The sequence below is a fragment of the Schistocerca serialis genome, chromosome 3, assembly GCF_023864345.2.
Source record: "Schistocerca serialis cubense isolate TAMUIC-IGC-003099 chromosome 3, iqSchSeri2.2, whole genome shotgun sequence".
Classification (NCBI taxonomy): Eukaryota; Metazoa; Arthropoda; class Insecta; order Orthoptera; family Acrididae; genus Schistocerca; species Schistocerca serialis.
Genome location: NC_064640.1, coordinates 539,535,080 through 539,555,468, shown reverse-complemented (window position 1 = coordinate 539,555,468; position 20,389 = coordinate 539,535,080). Strand labels below are relative to the sequence as shown.

Below are 20,389 nucleotides of genomic sequence, written 5' to 3'. Positions count from 1 at the left end.
GGAAGAGTCAAGCCTCCAGTCGACCTTGTATTTGTCGGAGTGAACGGACCATTCAAGATGACAGGCAAGTTGGGCAGTGCAGAACAAGAGCTCCAAATGGGAATAGGTGTGCATGAAGTCTGAAATAAATGTGAGCATCCCAGTATTAAGGCAGATGAAGTTGAGTTGACTGAGGTCAGTTAAGGGGGCACCTCTCTGACAAATTCTTGAAGAGCCTCAAATAAATTGTGCGCGTTAAAGTCACTGAGCAGCAAAAAGGGGTGAGGGAGTTGACCAATAAGCTGGAAGAAGTCTGCCCTGGTGACAGCAAATGACGGAGGGATACAGACGTTACAAACAAAAAAAGGCGGACATGGACATGTTTGTATGGGTGCACGACAGCAAGGTCTTTAGCGCCCGCACAAAGACAGTTTGAGATGAGTGTCAGTAAAATACACTAAACAGGAAGACAACACAGCACGTAAAACACAGCAAACAAAAGCTGGAAAACTATGTGCATACCCACACAGAACCACAGAACGAAGTATTGCGATAGTAGTAAAACATTAACGACACAGGAAGAAAGTGGTAAAAGGAGCTAAAACAATATAGCAGATGGACATGGCTGGCTAACCACAAGAATAAAAAAAGGAGGAGCCAGCCACTCCACAACACACTAACACCTCCAGCCTAAAAGTTTAGGCCAGAGTCCAGACACATCACAAAACTTTAAAACCTTAGTCACACTAGTCTCATCATCAGTTAAAATAGTGGGCAGAACAAAAATGTTCAAATGTGTGTGAATTCCTAAGGAACCAAACTGCTAATGTTATCGGTCCCTAGACTTACACACTACTTAAGGGGGGACGACGTTGATAAAATTGACCAAAAATGTCAATTTTTTATTTGTTAGTACAACTCGGGACAATAAGTTCCCAAAGTTTCAATGTTGAAATTGCATCTGAAGTGCCTGAAAATTAATTGAAAGTGTGATGTGACCTCGTGGCCACGCCCACGTTTTGAAGCAGCACTTCAATACCACTTCAATAACAACCCCTACATTCACAAGGAGAGGCTTCCAAATTGTATCCTGGATCTTGTCAAGCCCACTTACAGGTTTCTGGCTGATCCTGCACTTCTCAAAAAGTGTGTTCATGGCAAAACCCAAAATCCAAATGAGTCTCTAAATTCACTCATATGGAAACGATGCCCTAAAAACACATTTGCATCTGCTACAGTTGTCAGAATTGCAACTTATGATGCAGTTATTTTATTTAATGATGGGAACGTCGGAAGGATGAAGGTATTAGAAAGAATGAGCTACAAGATAGGAAATTTTACTCAAGATATCCTTAGAAAAATAGATTTACAGTGCGTCTCTGCAGCTGAAAAGTCAGTTGAAGACCTCGTAAAGGAAAGAAGACAGACAACAAGAAACCAGAAGAGAAGCCTTGAAGGGAAAGATGACCCAGAGTACAAATGTGGTGCCTTCTGAAGAAGTGACACAAGGAAAAAAGTCAGGTTGAACTTTAAATTGTTTCTCCTGAAAAGTTTATGTACCTTTTCCTCAGATTCTATAAATGCTAGAATTATGAAATGTTGTACACATATTTCAGTAAACTTAATAAACGTTGTCTCAAGGGCAAATTTTGAAATTCTGATTGCAAGCTGAGATATGCGGCAAAATGCTTGGAATTTTGCATGAATTTAAAATTTTACTTGTGGAATTACAATTAAAAAATAAGATAATTCTCCTATTTGACATATTCCAAAAACCTCATGAGAGAAGCTTACAACATCTAAACAGATGAAATAGAAATTTTTGTAGAAGTCTCTTGAATACTTTCTGAGAAAAAGGAACATACATTATTTTTTGAAAATAAAACTTCAAGATTCATTCAAAAAAAAGTTGAATATATATAATCAAAGCATGTTATATGTAAATGTGTTACTTTCATGTAAAGCATGGTACAAAATTTAATTGCCATATCTCCAAAACTGTGGATTTGGTGCATTTTTGAAATAGTGTGTGTTTTTCATCAACGTCCCCCTTAAACTAACTTATACTAAGAACACCACATACACCCACACCCGAGGGAGGACTCTAACCTCCGGCGGGAGGGGCCGCGCAATCCGTGGCATGGTGCCCTAGACTGCGCGGCCACTCTGCATGGCTAGAGGGCAGATCCCCACCAATATCAGCTTCTGCCCTTACATCACAATATAAAATGCTCTTTGTTAGAACATGGTGGATAGAGATGTACACGCCACAAGCATCACAAAATGGGGGATCCTCTTGCTGTAGTAAGAATCTGTGTGTGAGAGGGCAGTGCCCAATTCTAAGATGTGTGAGGATCACTTCATCCTGCCTGAGCAACTGGCAGGAGCAACACCACGGCTGGGTTGTTGATTTCACCAAGCACAGCTCATTGGCCGTCACTGACAGCGATTCCTCATCCCACAACTGCATGAACTTCCTGTGTAGTGTAGAAATGACAGCCTGCAAGGGAATAGGACACTGTGCCACATCCTGTCCTCTGCAGGCCTCCTTGGCAGCCCGATCAGCCTGTTCATTTCCCAATGACCCTACATGACCTGGCCCCCAGCAGAATAATACCTGCTTACCCTGCCGTTGGAGCAAGTACAGTTGCTCATATATCAGCTGGACCAACTCCTCAGCTGGGTAAATGCATACAAATTAAAATACCTCAGAGAACACTTCATCCAAAAAGGTTACGTACTAGACACAGCAGAAGACACAAGAACGAGGACGACCAAACAGCTCTACGTGGAACTGAGAGGAGAAGTGAAACGGAACAAGACTGAATCAAAGAAACCCGTGCACAATTTGAGACAAGTGTGGCTCAACCTGCACGAAAGCACACTCAATACGAACGTCAAAGCGACGTGGTACAAAGCAATAAACAACACTGTACCCACAAATGAAAGGTTACCAGCAATTCACCTCAGACCATCAAGAAAATGTCAGACCTGTAATGAAAACGATACCTTGGAACATCGTTTCCAATGTCGAGAAACGAAACAAATATGGGAGATAAAACTATGCTGGCACTGATAAACAGAAGTACACATGAAAGGATAAACATCGAACTATTAACCATCCCGGACATAAAACCATTCCCCAGAGCAAAGAAACAAACCACCACTTGGATTTTAGGTCAAACAGTGTATGCAGCAAAAGAACAAAAACAAGGAGATGTTCATGGAATACCTCTCGTACTTATGGGAGGAAAACAAAAAGCCATGAGATCAAAAGGGTACAAAACAGAATTCTCAAACTTCCTCAGAATCGTCATAGAAGCAGCCTTCAAGAGAGCCGTGCCAGCCCCCCCTGCCATCACCGCCAGGCCGACCGCCGCGGACGGAGCCCAGCTGAGGGAGGGCAGCGGCCCACGGCAACACCCACCGCCGCTCCAGCCCACCGCTCCAGGCTGCACACACCTACCAGCCATCCCAGAAAAATCATCAAAGGGCTTCTGTGAAGTTCTCTTTCAGTATCGAGTGCAGTGTTTGTTTTTGTTCAGTGCTAGACCAATGCCCTCGCTGGGAATAAAAGTGAAAGCAAAAGCAAAATCACCCTTCTTACACCAAATCAATAATAAGCAAATATTCAATTGCCAATTCTATGTTTTTGTGTTTTCTAATACATTAGAAACATATTGTCCACATTAATCGCTACCAAAAACTTATAATTAAAACAGTCAAGTCCATTATCATGACACAGAACGACTCAAATTCGACAAAAAATTTAAATATAAACGGAAAAGGTTTTAAAAATGAAATAAACTAATTTAACACAGTAATGCAATAAAAACAATAACTATAAAAATAGAAAACTGTAAACAAAATGTAATGAATTTTAAAACTTAACTTGTATCTACTATATATCTTTGAATTAAATAAAGTTTTACGTACTAAAAAAAGTGCAAGTTCTGTAACGATTGTAAGGCACTAAGACCGCATTTAGCTTGTATGTGCATGACACAAGAAGTGCCTCAATTGCTCTACACCTGGGGCGGGTAGGTGCAGAGCCCCAAAGTACATTGTGTGCATTAAAATCACCACAGAGGACGAAGGGGTAGGGGAGCTGTTAATCAGGTCGTTACGGACTCTTTATCAAGCGCATCATGTGGGGGCAAGTAATGGGAACATATTGTCAACGGATGATGCATCTGCACAAATATAGCAACTGCTTGTAAAGACATCGTAAGAGAAAGAGGTGAGGAGAGGTAGTCGGTAATGATCTCTCTCCACTCAGGTCATCATTTTTGTGAATTACATAGCCTCGTAGCTCAAGGATGTACGACTGATGGAAATGAGTCTCCTGGAGAGACAGACACAGTGGTGTAATCTGAGATAAGAGACAGAGTTCCTCCATATGTGTCCTGAACCCCTGCAAGTTCCACTGTAGGATGGCAGCCATTTCGTCGTCTTAGTTTTAATTTAACCCTATCTTTGGACCATGGAGGTGAAGCACTTGTAGAACGAGGGAGAGTGGAGGAGTTGCCTGGATCCAAGGCATCTAACTCCATGATGTCCCCATCATCAGTCAGACCTGAAAGAATGACGTCTGACGGCGCTCGAGACAGCTTTAGCCGTGCATCTTTTCCTGCATCCTGTCCCTTCGACATGAGGGAGAAAGAGGGCATTTAGGGGCACTCTGTTTGTTGTGTGCCTTCTTGACACTCACTACAGAACTGTTGCTGGTCTTTTCTGTGGTGACTGCTTGTACTGCTTTATCCTTACTTGTTTTGCCTTGGCATGTACACATGCAAGTACAGGTGCTGATGATGGATGGTTGTAACCGGATGACATCTGCATCAAGGCCTTGCCTTAGGAAAAGGTTTCTGTGACATGGAATCATAAGAAGTGGTGAAGACAAAAGGGTTTGTTGCCTTACATTCTTTTTTGGTTTCAGCATAGGGGATCTGCTTGGTGGTTTTTACACTGTGTGATCAAAAGTATCCGTACACTTGGCTGAAAATGACTTACAAGTTTGTGGCACACTCTATTGGTAATGCTGGAATTCAATATGGTGTTGGCCCACCCTTAGCCTTGATGACAGCTTCCACTCAAGCAGGCATCAGGTGCTGGAAGGTTTGTTGGGGAATGGCAGCCCATTCTTCACGGAGTGCTGCATTGAGGAGAGGTATTGATGTCTGTCGGTGAGGCCTGGCACAAAGTCGACATTCCAAAACATCCCAAAGCTGTTCTGTAGGATTCTGGTCAGGACTCTGTGCAGGTCAGTCGATTACAGGGATGTTATAGTCATGTAACCACTCCACCACAGGCAGTGCATTACGTACAGAGACTTGATCGTGTTGAATTATGCAATTGCCATCCCTGAATTGCTCTTCAACAGTGGGGAGCAGGGAGGTACTTCAAACATCAATGTATGACTGTGCTGTAATTGCACCACATAAAACAACAAGGGGTGCAAGCCCCCTCCATGAAAAACACGACCAAACCATAACACCACCGCCTCCGAATTTTTTACTGTTGGCACTACACACATTAGCAGATGATGTTCAACGGGCATTCACCATACCCACAACCTGCCACATTTTATTCTGTGATGCGTCATTTCACACACGCTTTTCCACTGTTCAATCGTCTAACGTTTATGCTCCTTACACCAAGCAAGACGTCGTTTGGCATTTACCGGCGTGATGTGTGGCTTGTGAGCAGCCACTGGACCATTAAATAGAAGTTTTCTCACCTCCCACCTAACTGTCATAGTACTTGCAGTGTATCCTTATGCAGTTTGGAATTCCTGTGTGATGGTCTGGATATATGTCTGCCTATCACACAGTATGACCCTCTTCAACTGTCGACGGTCTCTGCCAGTCAACAAACGAGGTCGGCCTGTACACTTTTGTGCTGTACGTGTCCCTCCATGTTTCCACTTCACTATCACATCAGAAACAGTAGACCTAGGGATGTTTAGGAGTGTGGAAATCTCACGTACAAATGTATGGCACAAGTGACACCCAAACACCTGACAATGTTTAAAGTCCATAAGTTCTGCGGAGCACCCCATTCTGCTCTCTCACGATGTCCAATGACTACTGAGGTCACTGATATGGAGTGCCTGGCAGTAGGCGGCACCACAATGCACCTAATACGAAAAATGTATGTTTTGGGGGGAGTCCTGAATTTTTTGCTCCTCTGCAAAAACAGGGCAGCGCAGCTCCAGACGGGGGGGCTCCCAGATCAGTTACCGCAGACTGCTGGAGATGGACAGTCTATCCCAGCTTCATGGCTTCATGGGCTTCCTTTCCCCATTTCCCATAGGTCGCTTCACCCCCGCAACTCAGCATTGTGTGACCAAAATGATGCGGACTGCATAAGGCCTAACCCCAAGTCGGAGGAAACCTGCCATGACGTGATTAGGCAACATTGGAGAACTAAAGGTCACAATGAAAGTGCCAGTCTTCTCAATTTCTCCATTATTCCTACGCATCCTTTGCTCTATGTCCATTATCCCCTGTAACTCCCATTCCTGTGTAAGTTTGGCTATGTCGATATCTATAATGTCACAGCATGTGACCACACTCTTGCGAGAGCGAAGGCAGTTATGCAGTTCAACAGATACATCATATTCACCCAATTTTTTGGTCTTTGTAAGTAGTTTGCCATGTTAGTCTTGACCAGTAGGGATCCATTGCTCAGCCAATTAATAGAGTTCAGGCTTCCAGAAAATCTTTCCAAGCCTTTATGGATGTAGAAGGTGGGGACACTTTAAATGTCCCCTCTTTCCTCTTAAAGACCAAAAACACATTTTGATTTATGACCCCTTGAGCCCTGTTACTATAATTCAACTGATGCAGATTACCTCATTTGTTTGGAGGATTGGGTGTGAATATTCGCAGGCGGTACACCCTTACCACTGGGAGGAGAAGAAGATGATTTAGAGGGTTCCATCTCAGTCCCAAGAGCAGCTAGAGAAACACGGGTCGACTCAGACAGAAGCCTGCACATGCCTGAGTAAGCCTAATACAACTGAAGTGCGGCAGGTTCCTCACAGGTTACCACTAATGACTGTTCCACATCAATAGCCCTGCATCTCCTCAGCATGCAGCACACCTTGAGATTCAGGAGTTTCTTATAGAGGTTTTTAACATCTTCGCAATCCGGGCGGTCAAGTCAAGATCCCCATTTCCTGCGACACACAATGCTCGACTGCCACACCACACAGTGGTCATTGAAGCATGCCCAGATCTTACGTTAACAGGAAATTGGCAGCACTTACCGGTCCCCAGTTCAGGAACCCCGGGATCACCAAGCCCGTACTCAGCAAAAAAAATGCTGAGCCCCTGAGGGCAGGAAAGGTGGAGAGAGGAAGGAAAATGCGGACTGCAATAGCTTACAGCCAGGTGTTCAGCGAGATCATTTGGCTATAGATATCATCCCAAATGAGCAGCAAAACTCCCCCACAATATGGAATGCCATCTTCAGAAGGAAAGTCTAGGCAGTCTGGAAGGATACGTGGGAGGTCAAAGCAGTCATGAGTACACAATTTTGTTTCCTGGAAGCAGATAACAACCTCACACGGTGCTTCCAAAAGCAGTTGCAATTCTTCCTTGTTGGCTCTAATGCCATAAATATTCCAGCAGAGAAGAGTCATAATAGGGAATGAGGAGGGGGGAACAAATGTATGGTAGTCACCTCAGCAGCTGTCGAGTGCCAGCCTTCAAAAACTCTCTGCTGCTTGGTACAGAGGCTGGAGGATCCTGTTCCTCGAGATCTACAGTGACACCGGCCCAGGATTGACATGTGGATTCCAGGGCAGAAAAACAGTAGGTGATACGCACTGGCAAAATGGAGGTCAGCCAGGTGAGGGTATCACACGGCGAAACAGTTGAAGAGGATCTCCAAGTCAGGGAAAGAGAAGACAGTTAGCCTTTATTCTATTTCTTAGGGCCTTTATAGTTGGCAGATGAAGATTCACACTATTGTTGGTTGGAGGGACATAAAAAGTCTTCACAGAAGTATTCTTTTTATCCTTTCTGTCCTGCTGGTTGTGTAGCAGGTGATTTCGCTGACTGGGACAAAGATTTGGTGGCCTCTTGGGTAGCTGTAGGAGAAGGAGATGGGTTGCTACCATGATACTGAGCAATTTTACAACAGCAGTACTGAAATGGAGGTCGCAAGTCTACGTGGCCATATCCTTCGTGGAGGAAGGCATAGCAAGAACAGTACAGTAAGAGCCAGATGGTAAAATGCAGGGCTTTCAACTAGCCAAGAACTTGCAAGTGACAGGGTAAGGTGATTTTTCCTTCACCTGGATCTCCTGGATGGCACCCTCATTGAGACACGCGGAATACACAGGGGATGAGGTGGCTCGGTCACCATTACAACTGAAATAGAGGGGAAAAGAAAGCGAGCAGTCGCCCTTGTGAGCATCCCTTCCACAAGTAACAGATTTGGCTGTGTTTTGACAGGACATGCAAGTGTGGTTGTAACATCGACACTGGTAGCAACGCACTGAGTTTGGAATGTATGGTCAGACCATGATGACTTCACTGCCTGCTCTAATTTTCGATGGAAGCACTATTCCATCAAACATGGGAAAAAGAGTGTGTGTTGGCACTAAGGTTCCATCAACCTTTTTCATTACCCAAGGACCACAGTGACGCTCTGATCAGAGAGGTAAGTTTGGATTTCTCCCTCAGTGAGACCATCAAGCAGCCAAGTGTAAATAACACCACGCGAAGAATTCAGTGTTTGATGAGCCCCAACACGAACAGGATAGCTGTGAAGGAGTGAAGCTGCAAGCAGTTGCTGACCTTAAGAATCACAATTGGTATCCAAAAGCTATGTGTCATTACACAAATGAGAGCAGGATTTCACAAGGCCAGCAATTACAATAACATCTCTCTAAATTATAAACTCATTAACTGTAGCAAATGACTGACCTCCTTCAGAAAATGACACCATGAGGAACCAAGGTGCAGATGGGAGAGTCATGAAATCTTTAGCCTCATTCCTCTGACGTTTAGTGGATATAGTCTGAGATGGTGATTGGCTCATTGCGAAAAAAAAAAAAAAAACCCTATGATTTCCAAGGTCTCCAATGGCATGCTTCTTCCAACTGGGGGCTCCCATTAGAGGGGGTCTCATCCGCCTTAGGTGACTGTTCATACCTCAGGCAGATCTCACGAACTCTTAACAGAGGGACTAACTGGCAAGTGGGAAGGTAACAGCTAAGGCAATCATGCCTCCCTTGGCCTGGCCTGTACCAGGGGGTACGTGCAAAACACACCTGTTGACCCGGGGCTGGGAATTATGCATAACGTAGTCACTGGTTAGGCATCAAACACATGGGCCAGCCTTCAGGAGCACAAAGGGAGGAAGAAGGAACAGAGAGAAACCTCAATCATAGGTGACAGCAAAGCACCATGGGAAGGCCCAGCAGCAGGTGCCAGACAACTGGACCTGGAGGAAAAGCAGGAGGTGGCAACACCCACAAGGAGCGCAGGTCTGCCCCTGCAGCAATGATGCCCCACCAGGATGGGACAGATGCTGAGGGATGAGGTGGTAGTGGCAGTGAGGACGCAGCTGGTCATGGTGTGTACCATACAGAGGTGGCAGCCTCGGCAGCTGTGGATTGTGGCTGGACTCCACTTCAGTCAGCAACCAAACCCCTGAGCTCATATCGCAGAGCCCGTAGTGAACAGTGACGATGGTCATGCTGATGGATGTTGGTGGGGTGGCATGCGCAGGTACAGGAAGGGTGCTACCATGGAGCATCTTTGTTAGCTTCCGATCCTCCCACACCAGCGTAAATCTGAATGAACTCAGGTGTCATCTATGGAGTGGTTTGTGACATACTATTTCATCTGAAACTTCAACATACGAACAAGATTTTTCTGCCTTCACATTAGATTCAGGATGAAAAGGACAAGCAGTCATGTGGCAAATGCTTTAATGACTGCAAAAATAGTAGAAGACCTGGGACACAAGCTGTGGATTGTTATCCATCACATGCTTATAACGCAATCCTTCAATAGAAAAAAAAAATGGTGGAAAGGGCCTGAATCATAGCCACGGTTGATGTCCAAGGACAGCAAATAACATATGGAAATTTGGAGAAAGCATTGACTATCAGAAACCTGGAAGAATAATTTAGGATGGGTCCAACGAAATTAACATGGATGCATTCCCGTTGACGCTGTGGTGTTGTCCACGGAGAGAGCACCGCCTGTTGGGTAGCACAATGAGAGCAGGCAGTGAGGAGATGTACATTGTCACCGTTGATACTGGGCCAAAACATGTCCTGACAGGCCAATAACTTGGCACGTAAAATACTACCCCCCCCCCCCCCCTTTCCCCCAAAGTCCCTGTTGTAGGAGCTGAAGTCGTTCCACTGTAGGTGGCCAGGATCACATGCCTACATGACAGCTCGTCCATAACTAAGAACACCACCTAATACCAGAAGGTGGGGATTATGGGCAAAACAATTGTACAGAGGATCAAAAGCATGTAAAACTGGACTGGCAGTGTTGGGAAGAAGCTGGGAAAGCACATTGATGTTGGCATGTTGCGATGTAGGCTTAAAATGTATTTCACATTTGTAGCATGACAGAAACGATGCCCAACACTTGAGGCAATGCTGTTTTTGTTGAGTAATGAAGCAGAAGGATTAGAGGCATTCAGAACCATCCTCATATTGATGTGCATCAATTTCCCCAAGTCCGTACTGAGAGCTGTCCGTAGACAGAACAAGGTGGTGGCCAGCGTGGAAAGTAGCCTAACACGAAGCAGAATGTAATTTAGATTTAAAAAATGTGAATGTGGGCTTGCAGGCTGGAGTCCCTTGAAAAGGAATGTTCTTGTGGAATAACTCGTGGAGGGGATGAGCGAATGCGGCCGGACCTGAAATAAATTTGTTACAGTAAGCAATGTTACCTAAAATCACTGAGTTCTTTGACATTTGTAGGGCGAGGTGGAACTGTGAAAATGGCGACATGATGACATAAAGGTTTAACACCATCCTTAGAAACTTCAGAACCCACATACACGACACATGGCTGCATTTCAACCCTGCAGTACATAAGACTATGAATAAGTTGCGTAAGTTACATAAATGCTCTTCCATGGACGTGCACGTCACAATGATGTCATTGAGGTAGTTTACGCACCCTAGAAAGGACATTGTCAATTGTTCCAAAAAATACTGAAAAATTGTTGGAAGGCACTAATATTTGTACAACCCCAAGGACATGTTAATCCTAAGGAGCTGTTTACAATCCTCATCCAACAAAACTGTAAATAGGCTTCACATAAATCAGTTTTGGAGAAAAACTGGCCCCCTATGAGTTTAGTCAATAATTCACCCATACGAGATAGAAGGTAGGGGCCAATGATAGATTGAGCATTAACCAAAACTCTGAAGTTGCCGCAGAGGTGAAGCAGACCAGTAGGTTTTTTAAAAATCACAAGAGGGTGTAGGCCTCTCACTCGACCCAATTCCGATTTCACTTTATCACACAAAGCCACTGGAATAGCGTGTGCACGAACAAATATGGCTGCACCATAGGTTTCAGGGTAATGTGGGCTGTAAAATTAGTGGCACAACATAACTTATCTGAGGAGAGAGACAAGAACTCGGAACATGAAGAATCAAACTGCTGGTAAGGGACTTGGTCAGGAACAAAGTGAACCGTATCTGAAATGGGAAAACAAAAAGCATTGTAAACATCCAGACTGAACAAATTTGCAGTACCAGCACCATCCGCTACCAAAACAGTCAAGGAATGAAGCATAGATTTATACATAGTGGGAGCTGTAAATTGCCTCAATACTGGAATATGCTGCTTGTTGTAACTCACTAAACGTCGAGTACCCAGAGACAATGCCGGAGATAACAAATCCACATCAGTTCACGAGTTCAATAAAGCATGGCTTCATCTGTGTCTACTTGCAGACTGAGTACTTTGTCCATCACTCACACTTCCATAGTCCTCCCCAGACAACTGACTGACGCCAACAGCCAGGAACAGAAGCCACCCAATGATGTGACACCAAGTCTCAATCTCATCACCAGCAGCACCTAAAATGTTGAACGATATTTAATACTTTGGCCAGACATGGAATTTCATACTGCAGTGCACACTGATAGACCTCCTCGCAAAAGCCAATCAAATGATGGCATCACGGATCATAGTATGTAACCATGATGAGTGTTGCTAGCCAACTGATTTTTGCAATTGAGGCCATGGAGTTAGGTCACCCTAGCCTGATATGACTGGTGGGGCTGTTTATGACAATGACAGAACTCTTCACAGCCTGCAAAGACATGCTTGCATTTATTATGATAGTCTGACAACGTGCACATGTCGAACAAAAGTGATCTGGGTTCCTGGATCAGTACTAATGGGTACAGCAACTAATAGGCCCAAGGAGAAATCCAAGAAAGGAATAAAACCTTACACATGTTTTCATCAGTGACACCAGAAGTGAGGAAGTGTTGCTGCAGCCGCTTCTCATAAGCCTCCCAGTCTTCGGCCGCATCGTCTCAAGGGGGATAGGATGATGAGAGATTGGAGCACTACCTCCATGTCCAGAAGAACCGACAGAACAACCAAGTGAAAGCCACACTCATCGCCAACTGTAATGTACCGTAGAACACCAACAACATGGCCACAATGAACCACAGTTTATTATTTCTCCAGTCACAAGCAAACAATAGTTGAGAACATAGACACAAACTTATAGGCAACCTGAGTACTGTTTCAAGCAGCAAGTACTGTTTCAAGCAGTTGCTGACAATATGTATGAACACAATATGAGTGCAAACATCTGCAGCACTGCACTTATGAAGAGGGGGGCTCTGGCAGCAAGCGCAGTGGATGCCGTGTTGTGTGCACACGTCATTTTGCCCATCACATGTGGCCTGTGGTGGCCGGCCTCTGCAGAAGCCAGTGGCAGAATATTCAAAATGTAGAATGCCAGCGGCCTGTTGCCATGGCAGGTATCCAAGTACACTCCTGGAAATTGAAATAAGAACACCGTGAATTCATTGTCCCAGGAAGGGGAAACTTTATTGACACATTCCTGGGGTCAGATACATCACATGATCACACTGACAGAACCACAGGCACATAGACACAGGCAACAGAGCATGCACAATGTCAGCACTAGTACAGTGTATATCCACCTTTCGCAGCAATGCAGGCTGCTATTCTCCCATGGAGATGATCGTAGAGATGCTGGATGTAGTCCTGTGGAACGGCTTGCCATGCCATTTCCACCTGGCGCCTCAGTTGGACCAGCGTTCGTGCTGGACGTGCAGACCGCGTGAGACGACGCTTCATCCAGTCCCAAACATGCTCAATGGGGGACAGATCTGGAGATCTTGCTGGCCAGGGTAGTTGACTTACACCTTCTAGAGCACGTTGGGTGGCACGGGATACATGCGGACGTGCATTGTCCTGTTGGAACAGTAAGTTCCCTTGCCGGTCTAGGAATGGTAGAACGATGGGTTCGATGACGGTTTGGATGTACCGTGCAATATTCAGTGTCCCCTCGACGATCACCAGTGGTGTACGGCCAGTGTAGGAGATCGCTCCCCACACCATGATGCCGGGTGTTGGCCCTGTGTGCCTCGGTCGTATGCAGTCCTGATTGTGGCGCTCACCTGCACGGCGCCAAACACGCATACGACCATCATTGGCACCAAGGCAGAAGCGACTCTCATCGCTGAAGACGACACGTCTCCATTCGTCCCTCCATTCACGCCTGTCGCGACACCACTGGAGGCGGGCTGCACGATGTTGGGGCGTGAGCGGAAGACGGCCTAACGGTGTGCGGGACCATAGCCCAGCTTCATGGAGACGGTTGCGAATGGTCCTCGCCGATACCCCAGGAGCAACAGTGTCCCTAATTTGCCGGGAAGTGGTGGTGCGGTCCCCTACGGCACTGCGTAGGATCCTACGGTCTTGGCGTGCATCCTTGCGTCGCTTCGGTCCGGTCCCAGGTCGACGGGCACGTGCACCTTCCGCCGACCACTGGCGACAACATCGATGTACTGTGGAGACCTCACGCCCCAAGTGTTGAGCAATTCGGCGGTACGTCCACCCGGCCTCCCGCATGCCCACTATACGCCCTCGCTCAAAGTCCGTCAACTGCACATACGGTTCACGTCCACGCTGTCGCGGCATGCTACCAGTGTTAGAGACTGCGATGGAGCTCCGTATGCCACGGCAAACTGGCTGACACTGACAGCGGCGGTGCACAAATGCTGCGCAGCTAGCGCCATTCGACGGCCAACACCGCGGTTCCTGGTGTGTCCGCTGTGCCGTGCGTGTGATCATTGCTTGTACAGCCCTCTCTCAGTGTCCGGAGCAAGTATGGTGGGTCTGACACACCGGTGTCAATGTGTTCTTTTTTCCATTTCCAGGAGTGTATTAAGTACAGAGTTATAGCAATTTTCAAGACTCTTCTAATTCATATACCAGCAGATCGAATTTTACCCTATTTTCTTCTACATTATTTCATTTTCTTCTTCAGAAACAGTTAATTTAGTTACATACAGTCCCCACAAAGTTTACCAGATAGAGGCTGATCTAGTCAAAGAGCCACAGGTATGCTTAAGTTCTGAGTCAATCAATTGCTAAAAATGTACTAAGCAACTTTTATACCAAACTGATTTTAAACACAATAATGAAATAAGACCATCGGGACTGATAAGGTACTCTCAGAATTATTGCAGTCTAAGTTGAGAGGTGGTGGTTTAGGAAACACACATCATTAGTGTCACAATTAATTTCACAAACATTTTTTTTTCTTTCGTACAAATTCAGAAACAACAACACTCAACACTGATTACTGTATGTACATTTACCAAGTCACACTTTTAATAACACGTTGTAAGAGACCCAAAACTGCATGTTACATTTAAATATAAAGACATCACCAAGAACTTAACTATAAAAAATCCAAGAAAACAGAACACACCAATATTAAAATTCTACTATTTCATAGGGTCCCACGGACACAGTATTTCAGCAATTAGACATGCCGCAAATGTCAGGTGCTCTTATGAATTGAGCTCCAAGGCGTGCCCACCCAACTTTCATCCAACCTGTGGAGAAGCCATGGAGGAAGAGGTAGCCACTGTCTATAATATCACATACTGGCACATTATCAAGACAAATTGCACACATACTGAAAAAGCACTGAGTAAAAACATTCTTTTGCATGCCCAATAAAACATGGGCAATATTGGCAAGTATCGAAGATGACCTAGGTTGCAGGAGGCTGCTCTATATCAGACTGTGTGCCATTGTGGCAAGACATATATCGGAGAACAGGCCCACAATTGAAGATCAATGCTGAGAACACCAGCAGCACACTTGACTAATGTATCGTAAGTTGGTGGTCACAGAGGACAATATATCTGAGAGTCATGTGATAGAATACAAATATACCAGGACTTTAACATCGACTTTGAAATACTGGGACAGCATCGTTGGAGAGGCCATCGAAATTCGCACCAGGGACCATCTTATCAACCGAAACTATGGCTACAGTCTCAGGATGGCTTGGGAAGAAGCACTATGAAGTACTGCCCCTGTTTCACACTATGAACTGGTGGTATACCCGTGGACTCTTTGATCACAAATACGCCGGGAGAAACTGAATAATCACATTAAAATTCTAGTTTACATAGAGTGAATGCCCATACCGTTGGGTAAATTTGGGTAGACTTCTTGTAGCAAATGCTGAAGGGTTTTGCGCTGCCCCTCTTCTGTCACAGGTTTCACCAGTTTCTGCAGGAATGGCTCCTCACTATTATAACAGCGGAATGGTATGTACTTAAATGTCTCATCACCAGTAACTTCCATGAGTTTTCTATTGGTTGCCCAAAATGGATCAAACTTATCTGAAAATAACAAAAATACATATATAGATACTCATTTAAAAGATAATTCTGACATTACAAGAGGAACTAATAAAAGGAAGTAAAGTATTAATTCTTTTAACAACCAAAAAACCTACACTTACTATTAACCACTACTAAACTGATTGATCTTCAACATTTGTTAATAATATACTTCACAGAAATTCATCTATGACATGCTTTTATGTTCCAAATTCCCACATCAACTATATGTTTCAATTTCTTAAGCTTAGCTCTCACTTGTGATTTTAGGAATTTCAGCCATCATTAAAAATAACTAAGTGCATTCTGGATTTAAAAAACCCAGGGTAGCCTTAAAAGCCTCCACAGTACAGTGTAAGTTGAGAAATTTGTAACTAACAATGTTACAGAACCAATGAAGCTGCTGGTTTAGGCTCTTCACTCAGATCCAGACCAGATATCCCCAGGACACACCAGAAATGATACTACAGATAGAAAGCTGTTCTGATATCCCTCGAGTACAGCTAGTTGTTGTGACCACATATGCCAAAGAATGGTCCTTGATTTCAAGGAACAAATAAAATTAGTATGACCACAGACAAACAATGTCCTGCAATTCACATAACTCAATGCCACTTTGCTCCCAGCCACCTCGTGCTTACCCATCCCAATATTCATGGAAGTTGTCAATTCTCGTGCTAAAAGTGAATATTCATACCTTTTTCTTGTTCAACAACCACAACAAAATCTAGGGACTCTCAGAACTAGTAACTATCCACTTCTCCTAAAACAGTGATAGCAAAGAGGCAGGTGATGGCTGAAGGTCCAACAAAAACCCCGAGCTCATGGGGTAAGTCTTTCCAAGCATGAACACTGTTTCTGTTTTATTACCCTTTTTGTTCTAGGAGAGCATGACTACAAAGTGTTTCAATGATGCACCTCAACAAAAATAAATGAAAGCTGATACAAAAGTGAAATATGATGATGAATGCTGGAGAAGACATTTGTAGTAAAGCACACTTAGCACCTCTAAAATTAAATAAATAAATAAATAAATACATAAGTACTTCATTAATGAAACAGGAGATTATACCCCACATGAAATAGCACGAGAACAGCTCAATTTTAAATTACTTATCTTTAAGTGTTTCATCTGTAGATTGATGTCAACATTACATACACAACAAAGCAAATAAACATCATTATTTCAATTTATTGAGAGGAATTTCATTATTGTAATGAGATATATGTATCACTCACCATTCTGCAGGCCAAGCCACAACTGCATATGGTCCTTCTTTTGCATGTTTGATACAACTTGACTTCTGTGTTTTAGAACATCCGCCTCTTTCACACAGGCCATGAAGTGTGATTCCACAGCTTCTCTAAAAGACAACATATTGTTCATAGTTTGACTAGTTTAATGACAAATATGACACTAATTATTTATGTAACTAAAACAATAACATGGACTTACCTACCAGGGCAGTGAAGTAATTCTGTTTCAGGAAATTTTTCAAAATGTACAGTTATATTCCAAGGTAAGTTACTTTCAGATGCGTACAAATCATAAAGGACACCAATTGGATAATGCCTGGAAAGAAAAAAATTATCAGAAGGGGCAAATGGCAAAAATGCATGCTGCTTTACAATAGGCTGATATTAAAATCCTTTTTGACTTGCAAGTGATATTACAGAAAGTAGAAACAAATGTAATCAATATTCAACTTACAATGGCAAACTGGTATTTAAAAACTGTAGAAGAGAAAACTCCAAATCATTATTCATAAGTTTTAAAACTCCAAACCAACATAAATTTTACATCTTAGGCTGTACAGTCTGAGATATAAAGCTCCTCAACTTGTCGTTGCCATTCTGTATCTGTCTGGCCTAAAAATACTGACATGGATTTTTGTGATTCAATCTAGTTTACACTTCATATTTATTTTTACAGTAGAACTGCACAGATTGCTAGATTCTTATTTCTAATACTCTTGTCCCTGCTCTAAATCACATTATTTGCTTTTGGAGAATGAAGGGGCATATTGTTATTTGATGTAATATCCTTTGCCTTATCTTATCTGCCTACTGGGAAATAAGTGAACTACTCAGTATTCTTGACATACTTTCATGTTTATTTGGGATGAAAACCTACAGCTGCATGTACAAGAGTAGGTGTTTAGCTTTCAGAACTTGATGTCTGAGTGATAACGTTTATCTTCAGAATAGATTGTTTTAATGCTGACGAACCATGGACCATGGACCTTGCCGTTGGTGGGGAGGCTTGCGTGCCTCAGCGATACAGAGCCATACCGTAGGTGCAACCACAATGGAGGGCTGTCTGTTGAGAGGCCAGACTAATGTGTGGGCCCTTGCTGTGTTGGTACGGCAAACGGCTGAAAGCAAGGGGAAACTACAGACGTAATATTTCCTGAGGGCATGCAGCTTTACTGTATGGTTAAATGATGATGGTGTCCTCTTGGGTAAAATATTCCGGAGGTAAAATAGCCCCCATTTGGATCTCCGGGCGGAGACTACCCAGGACGACGTTGTTATCAGGAGAAAGAAAACTCATGTTCTACGTATCAGAGCGTGGAATGTCAGAGCGCTTTATCGGGCAGGCAGGTTAGCAAATATAAAATGGGAAATAGATAGGTTACAGTTAGTTACAGTGGGAATTAGTGAAGTTTGGTGGCAGGAGGAACACAACTTCTGGTCAGTTGAATACAGGATTATAAATACAAAATCAAATAGGGGCACTGCAGGGGTATGTTTAATAATGAATAAAAAAATTAAAAAAAAAAAGGAGCGCAGGTACGCTACTACAAACAGCATAATGAACGCATTATTGCAGCAAAGATAGACACGAAGCCCACGGCTACCACAGTAGTACAAGTTTATATGCTAACTAGCTCTGCAGATGACGAAGAGATTAGTGAAATATATGATGAGATAAAAGAAATTACTCAGATAGTGAAGCGAGACGAAAATTTAATAGTCATGGATGACTGGAATTCAATAGTAGGAAAAGGAAGAGAAGGAAAAGTAGTAGGTGAATATGGAATGGGGGTAAGGAATGAAAGAGGAAGCCACCTGGTAGAATTTTGCACAGAGCATAACTTAATCATAGCTAACACTTGGTTCAAGAATCATGAAGGAAGGTTGTATTCATGGAAGAGACCTGGAGACACTGGAAGGTTCCAGATAGATTATATAATGGTAAGACAGAGATTAAGGAACCAGGTTTTAAATTGTAAGACATTTCCAGAGGGAGATGTGTACTCTGACCACAGTCTATTTGTTATGAACTGTAGATTAAAACTGAAGAAACAGCAAAAAAGGGGGAATTTTTAAGGAGATGAGAACTGGATAAACTGAAAGAACCAGAGGTTGTAGACAGTTTCAGATAGAGCATTAGGGAACGATTGACAAGAACAGGGGAAAGAAATAAAATAGAAGAAGAATGGGTAGCTTTGAGAGATGAAATAGTGAAGGCAGCAGAGGATCAAGTAGGTAAAAATACGATGGCGTGTAGAAATTCTTGGATAACAGAAGAGATATTGAATTTAATTGATGAAAGGAGAAAATATAAAAATGCAGTAAATGAAGCAGGCAAAAAGGAATACAAACATCTCAAAAATGAGATCGACAGAAAGTGCAAAATGGCTAAGCAGGAATGAGTAGAGGACAAATGTAAGGATGTAGAGGCATATATCACTAGGGGTAAGATATATACTGACTACACGAAAATCAAAGAGACCTTTGGAGAAAAGATAAGCACTTGTATGAATATCAAGAGGTCATATGGAAAACCAGTTCTAAGCAAAGATGGGAAAGGAGAAATGTGGAAGGAGTATACAGAGGGTCTATACAATGGCGATGTACTCGAGGACAATATTACTGAAATGGAAGAGGTCATAGCTGAAGATGAAATGGGAGATATGATACTGTGTGGAGAGTTTGACAGAGCACTGAAAGACCTAAGTCGAAATAAGGCCCCCAGAGTAGACAACATTCCAGTACCACTAGTGACAGCCTTGGGAGAGCCAGTCCTGACAAAACTCTACCATCTGTGAGCAAGATGTATGAGACACACAAAATGCCCTACTTCAAGAAGAATCCCAAATAAAGCAGGTGTTGACAGGTGTGAAAATTACTGAACTATCAGTTGAATAAGTCACAGATGCAAAATACTAACACGAATTCTTTACAGACACGTGGAAAAACTGGTAGACGCTGACCTCAGGGAAGATCAGTTTGCATTCTGTAGAAATTTTGGAACATGTGAGGCAATACTGACCCTACGACTTATCTTAGAAGGTAGATTAAGGACAGGTAAACTTAAACTTACTTTTCTAGCATTTGTAGCCGTTGATAATGTTGACTGGAACTGTCTCTTTCAAATTCTGAAGGTGGAAGGGGTCAAACACAGGGAGTGAAAGGCTATTTACAATTTGTACAGAAACCAGATGGCAGTTATAAGAGTCGAGGTGATAAAAGGGAAGCAGTGGTTGGGAAAGG

The 20,389-nt window shown here is 43.5% G+C and overlaps 1 protein-coding gene across 1 annotated transcript in view; it reads right to left on the bottom strand.

Moving 5' to 3' along the window:
• The window catches only part of LOC126470414 (autophagy protein 5), a 120,631-nt gene that overhangs the window by 19,846 nt on the left and 80,396 nt on the right, over nucleotides 1–20,389 (bottom strand). Inside the window, exons 3-5 of the mRNA XM_050098268.1 lie at nucleotides 17,346–17,462; nucleotides 17,129–17,253; nucleotides 15,692–15,889 (exon numbers count right to left, since the gene is read on the bottom strand). Coding sequence (XP_049954225.1) covers nucleotides 15,692–15,889; nucleotides 17,129–17,253; nucleotides 17,346–17,462 — 440 coding nt within the window. The remainder of the gene's footprint in view (nucleotides 1–15,691; nucleotides 15,890–17,128; nucleotides 17,254–17,345; nucleotides 17,463–20,389) is intronic.